The following is a 6,833-nucleotide window of genomic DNA, read 5'->3' on the forward strand; positions in this document are numbered from 1 at the left end:
TACGTCCAGTTTTGGGCGCTGTACTTCAAGAAGGACGTTGATAGACTCAGGAGGGTCCAGAGGAGGACCGCTCATATGGTTAGGGGATTATAGGACAAGCCCTATGAGGAGAGACGGAGGGACCTGGACCTCTTCAGCCTCCACACGAGAAGGCTGAGAGATGATCTTGTGGCTGCTTACAAATTCATTAAGGCAGGGGTGTCCAACCTTTTTGAACGTGGGGCCAGATCATGAACTTTTTATCACCCAGTGGGCCGCCAAGCCATATTCAAACACCCTCTGTCCTGGGCCAGAGACACCCTGCCTGTGCAGCCCTACTGCACCTGTCCGTTACAGCAAGGGGCATGGTAGCTGCTGGGCAGGGGCAGGAGGGACCCGTTCTGCATCCAGCCAGCTCCTGCCCCAGAGACTGAAGGGGAGAAATAAATAGCTCCACATCCCCATCCCCCGAGCAGTGCCGCCCCACGACCCGGCGCTGCCTGAGGGGGGCTGGAGCGAGGCAGCGGCTGCCCCGCAGCCCCTCAGCGCCCTCCCGCCCACGCAGCCCCGGTGGCCTCAGCGCTGCGAGCCCGGAGCACGAGGTCTGGCAGACACCGGCTCCCGCCGCCTCGTCCCGCGCAAGTCACGCCAGGACCCCGCCTGCCGAAGCCCCCCGCGCCGGCTTCCCACGTGCTGCTGGGGCGGGACGAGCCCGGCCGGAGCGGCAGCGGCTGAGCTGCACTTTCCCCACCTACACCGGTCAGTCCCGAGCGGCACCCGGCTCCGCCGCCGCCTCTGCTGGCCGGTGCCGACCTGGCCCCAGCAGCACGTGGGAAGCCGCCTTCAGCCGCGTGCTGCTCCGGCTGCGACAGCCCCCCGGGGCGGCACCAGAGGCGGCGGCGGAGCCGGGTGCCGCTCGGGACTGACCGGCGCAGGTGCGGAAAGTGCAGCTGAGCCCCGGCTGCTCCGGCCGGGCTCGTCCTGTCCCGAGGGCGCGCGGCTCCTCCTCTTCCCGCACCACCGCGTCGGCAACGGCGAGTGACGCGGGGCGTGGCGAGCCTTGTCCCTTCCGCAGCCCTTCAGCAGCCGCGAGGAAGGTGCTGAGGGGCTGGGGAGGGACACGGGGTGGGAAGGAAAGTAAACCGTGTTTACTTTCCTTTCCTGTGGCAGCACCGCGGGCCTCAGAAAATGCCTCAGCGGGCCATATGTTGGACAAGCCAGCATTAGGGGGATGCAGTAAGGGATCGGAGATGCTTTGTTCACCAGGGCACCTCTTGGGGTAACAAGGAACAATGGTCACAAACTGAGATTTAAGCTAGATATCAGGAAAAACTTCTTCATGGTAAGGGTGGCCAAAATTTGGAATGGGCTTCCAAGGGAGGTGGTGCTCTCCCCTACCTTGGGGGTCTTTAAGAGAAGGCTGGATAGGCATCTGGCTGGGGGTCATGTGACCCCAGCACTCTTTCCTGCCGAGGCAGGGTGGGACTCGAGGATCTCGCATCTATGAGTCTGTGAAGGCGTTGGGTTCTATAATGCTTTCAGCTAACAGCTTATTTGACAAGGGTTAATTTTTCATGCAACTGGCCATTTTAAAAGCACTCTTCAGCCATGCAGTTGTGTTATGTTGTGGCTGTAGAGGTCTTCCAGAGGCCCAGTCACACCAAAAATGTAACTTGTGTAAGCACCCGAAGTGACTATGTCCCTGTCAAACTTCGAATTTCTAATACCAACCACTGATGTACTTCAGCTAATCAAAAATAAATCATAAAATATTTCTAGCACAAATAGTTCTTTCTTTTCACTTTTTCAATGTTTGAAAATGGAAGAATCATATTTTGGTGCATATCTCAAAAGACTTTCACCTCCTCAATAAGATCAATTGTACCAAATATGAACTGAAAATATACAAATTTGATAACAACAATAACCCTCCAAAATGGAAATATTCAACCAGAGGCATTGCTGTACACTCTATCTGTAATCTTTAGCAATTAATGTTTGTCACTATTTCAAGTATTCATCTCCACAGTTCCTTTTAAGCAGTCCTCTTACTTTGTGTTGCCATATTGCCTTGAAACATAGGAGCTTCATCAACATCTTCTATTTTGACAGTAAGTGTTTGAAGGTCAGTTGCCCCAGCTGTATCCATAACATAGATCTGCAGATCAAAGAGATGTGGCATAGTTTCATAATCCAGGATGGGATTTTCAGTGGTAACAACCTGAAATATAACAGATTATTATTAGCACTCTATGCAGTGTGAATGGACAGATAAGTAGGTAAAAGAACATTTTACTTTGGTAAGCAATGAGTAAACTTTTTATTATGTTTAATTTGCTGCACTCCATAGTATTGTACAAGGGTCTAGGTACTTTTAAGTAAAACGTCATGTATTGTACGGTGTATTCTTTCCCCAAATTTGTCTTTAGGACATGTTAGAGACCAGCAAGAAAATGAAAAGATTAACTTAATATGAACTAGGCCTGTAAAAATTGTGAGAGAGATTAAAGTGATATAGTAGTATGTTTCATATTGTCTTAGGTTTGAGCCTTCTCTTGGTGCCTGCAATCAGTTGAATAAATAAGTCTACAAACCAGCGCTCCTTGGGAATGTCCTCATTATTTTAATGGTATCTGCAACATGCTGGGCACTTCCCAAACAAGACAAAGTACAAAGCCCCTGAGGAGTTTGTAAACTGAGGAGCATGTAAACTGATCTTGGACATGACACAACTAGGTGGGAAATAAGATATTCTGAAGGAGAAGAAAAGAAAGAATTGTAATAATCAATTACATTTGCATAGATAATCTGCAAGGGTTGTGCACAACTGACGGAGCCACTTGGTTTTAGTAGAATTAAAATATTCATCATAGAATAAATAAGGGGAAAAACCTTAACTGGCAAAGTTCTTGTAGGTTCCATAGCAGAATGAGGGAGTGGAAAGACAAGACATTGTGCCTGTGGAAGTGAATCTCATGCACAGGGGACAGATCAGAAGGAAAAGGGTCTTGAAACACTTGTCCCCTCCAGGAGCTGACTGCCCCCCTAAGGATAGCACACACAAAGTTGCTCTGATTTCTGGCCCTTTTTAAGGGCAGATGTTTAGGAGATGAAGAGGTGTCATGTAACTGCAAAGTGGAAGTAAGGCCTTCTGAGAAAAGAGAGTACAACTACGTAAACGGCTGTCTTTCTCTGGGGGTGAGATGTAGTCTCCAGTCTCCACTATAAAGGCCTGCTACGTGGTGGAATGTGTTAGGTCTAGCCAAGCCAAGCAGTAATTCCTAGTGCAGAATGTGTGTGGGCAGGAATTAACAGAGTACTGCCAGCAAGAAATGTGCCACATGATTATGGCATTACAAGAGTACTCTATACCTTCCTCTATGTAAACAAATAGCAAACACATAATAGAGAATTAGGGCTAGAAGGGACCTCAGGAGGTCATCTAGTCTAACCCCCTTCTCAAAGCAGAACCATCTCCAACTAGTTCATCCCAGCCAAAGCTTTGTCTACCAGATTTTGAAAACCTGCAAGGATGGAGCTTCTACCACCTTTCTGAGTAACCTGTTCCAGTGTTTTATTACCTTCCAAGTGAAAAAATTCTTCCTAATGTAACCTAAACTTCCCTTGCTGCAAGGTGAGACCATTGCTCAGGCGCAGTGCATAGGGGGTGCATGTACACCCCCTGAGAGCACCGGTGCACCCCGTGTCAGGCTGAGCTCCCTTTTTAGCTGGCGGGCAGGGGGCAGGCAGGAGCACCAGTGTCCCCCTGCAAGCACTGGTGGGGGAGCGAGGCCACCAGCAAAAGTGGCTACACTGCTTCTGGAAGTGGCCACTACAGTGAGTGAGATCAGCTGCGATGGCTCCCCCCCTGGTTGCTGACTGGTGTCGGGGGGGCCTATGCCCCCCCTGACTCAAGGGGTACCAGACAGTCATGCCATTGCTCCTTGTTCTGTCATTAGCCACCACTGTGAACAGTATAGCTCCATCCTCTTTTGAACCCCCCTTCAGGTAGTTGAAGACTGCCATTAAGACAAAGGAGAAAGAGAGATTTTTCAGGAAATAGCAGCAGAAGAGGAAGAAGTAGCTAGCAAAAGGGTCAACTGGATGGGTGGAAGATGTTGAAGTGCTAAAGCTCCTGCCACTGCCAGGTCTTCCTCTGCCTGTACCCATGTGAGCTCTGTCCAAGTGAAGTACCAACCACCAAACCACAATCCCAGATCATAGCTTCGCATTGCAAAGCTGCAACCTGACTATCCCTGCTAAAGATGATCCAGGTTCAGGGGGTGTTTGCAGTATGAGTGGGGCCTCCTGATGGATTCTCTCAGAAATCAGGTAAGGGAGCTTTAAGGGGAGGTGGCTAGGCTCAGAAGCATCCATGATCATCAGGTCTTTATCATGTTGGTGCACAATGAGACTTCCAGCATCATGGAAGAGGAATAGGCCAAGAAGGCATTGGAAGACAAAAAAGACTTGGAGAGGAAGGTGGAAGCTGGTAGCTTCTTACTTCTGGCACCAGACAGAACTCCTCCTCTGAACCTGCAGCAGTTCAGGTGAAGAACAGGTCCTCAAAGCCCTGATGTCAGACAAGGAGGAATCTACTCCAGTGGCAGTAGAGGCCAAGCCATGAACCCCAAGGTGTGGGAGGACTGAGACCACTGCCACCAAAAGAAAGCAACAGGTCAGGGGTGACTGGTGCCACCTTAGTCAGGGGGAGCACGTGCCCCCCAGTGACCAGTCACTTACCAGGGGAGGTTCTCTCCATGGTCAGTCTCGCCAACCGGGGGGCAGGGGGCACTTCCACTCCCTGGCCAGCACTCTCAGGGTGGGAACCAGCACTCCCCCCCGCCCATCGCCTGAGTGGCACATGCAGCCAGTCAGGGGGTGCACCAGAGCCCTCGGGGGTGCACATGCACCCCCGTTCACCCCCTACATGTCACTACTGCAACAAGTGGTGGTGGTTGGTGATTCCTTCCTGCAGGGCACAAGTGCATCCATCTGCTGGCCTGATCTATTGGCTCAGCAGGTCTGCTGCCTGCCAGGAGCCCATCTCCAAGATGTCACAGAAAGGTTGCAAACATTCATTTATCCCTCTGACAATTAATGGTACTGCCAGGGGCAACCTTGAGCAGATCAAAAGTGAGTACATGGCTTTGGATACAATGATAAAGTGTACAGGATTCCACGTGGTGTTCTCATTGATCCTTCTAGTCAAGGGTAAAGGCCTGTGTAGGAGCAGATGCATCCTGGAGATCAACATGGGGCTGCATAGATGATATCTCCAGAAAGGCTTTGATTTCTTCACCCATAGGGTGATGTTGCAAAAAGAAGGATTACTAGGAAAAGATGGGGTCCATCTGATGAAGATTGTTTTTGCATATAGGATCACTAACTTAGTAAGGAGGAATTTAAATTAGGTTCAACAGGGAATGGAGAAAAAAGTCAAGAGGTAAGTAAAGAGGTAGAGCAGAGGTGGCCAAACCGTGGTTCAGGAGCCACATGTGGCTTTCCGACACTATATGTGTGGCTTGCCAAAAATAGGCCGAAGCCCCACCTATTTCTCCCAGGACTGCTAGCTCAGGCACTGGGCTGCCAGGGCAGTGGCTGCAGCTGCAGCTGCACTGCTTACCCCAGTCTGCACTCCCCTTGGGGAAGCTGGAGCAGCTCCCGGTTGCTCAGCACCCCCCGCCTCCCTGTTCCACTCTGGGTCGTTCAGCACCGCCCCTGCCCCTTCACTCTCTGGCTCTTGAACTTCCACAGGGGATCAGATGTGGCTCCTAGGGTGAGTAATTCTGGCCAACCCTGAGCTAGAGGACCTGAAAAAAAAATAAATAAGGAGACGCAAAAGTAAAAGCTTTGGCAATGTGCCTATGGAGAAAACAGGGCAATCAGTTATCTGAAATGTTTATATACTAAGGCATGGGGAATAAACAGGAAGAACTGGCAATCTTAGTACATTCTCAGAAGTATGATCTAAGGGATTACAGATTTGTGGTGGGATAGTTCACATGACTGGAGCACTGTCATGGATCAGTATAATCTGTTCAGGAAAGACAGGTAGGAGAAAAAGGAAGAGGTGTTGTCTGATATTTAAAAGAGATGTACATGTGTTTTGGGGTGCAGTATGAACTGAAAGGTAGGTCTGTTGAAAGCTTCTGGGTGAAAGTCAGAGGGAACAGCAGCAGGGGGCTGTCATGGTGGGCATGTGCTACAAGCTACCAAACCAGGAAGATGAGGCGGACAAGGCCTACTTTAAACAACTGGTGAAAGCTTCTAAATCCCAGGACCTGGTTCTCATGATTCTTTTTAATAACCGTGACATCTGCTAGGAGGGAAACAGCAGTACACAGGAGGAACTGGTTAAAGAATGTGAAAGTAGAAGGTAACTTGTGTGATAATGACCATTAAACGATAGAGTTCAAGATCCTACGGGCAGCAGAATAAAGACACTGGACTTAAAAAAATCAGACTTTAATAAACTCAGGGAAAAGGTAGGCAGGATCCCCTGGGAGGCAGGTCTGAGGGGAAAGGAGTCTGGGACAGATGACTGTACTTTAAGGAGGTCCTATTAAGGCTGAAGAAACAAGCTATTCGGATGCAACAGAAGAGTGGGAATTGCAACAGGAAAATGGCCTGACTAAGCAGCAATCTCAATGAAACTCAAAAAGAAATACTACAAAAAGTGTAAACTTGGTCATTTTACTAAGGAAGACTATAGAAATATTGCACTGATGTGCAGGGAGAAAAATCAAGAAGACCAAGGCACAATGTGAGGTGCACTGGCAAAGGTTATAAAAGGCAATAAAAGGGATTCCACAAGTATGTCAGAAGTAAGAGGAAGACCAAAGAAAATGTAG

At 49.4% G+C, this 6,833-nt stretch overlaps 1 protein-coding gene across 1 annotated transcript in view; it reads right to left on the bottom strand.

The window, feature by feature from the left end:
* The window catches only part of CDHR3 (cadherin related family member 3), a 102,682-nt gene that overhangs the window by 74,034 nt on the left and 21,815 nt on the right, over positions 1-6,833 (bottom strand). Inside the window, exon 3 of the mRNA XM_019509329.1 lies at positions 2,032-2,200. Coding sequence (XP_019364874.1) covers positions 2,032-2,200 — 169 coding nt within the window. The remainder of the gene's footprint in view (positions 1-2,031; positions 2,201-6,833) is intronic.

This window comes from Gavialis gangeticus, unplaced genomic scaffold (genome assembly GCF_001723915.1).
Source record: "Gavialis gangeticus isolate Ggan-Ray unplaced genomic scaffold, GavGan_comp1, whole genome shotgun sequence".
Classification (NCBI taxonomy): Eukaryota; Metazoa; Chordata; order Crocodylia; family Gavialidae; genus Gavialis; species Gavialis gangeticus.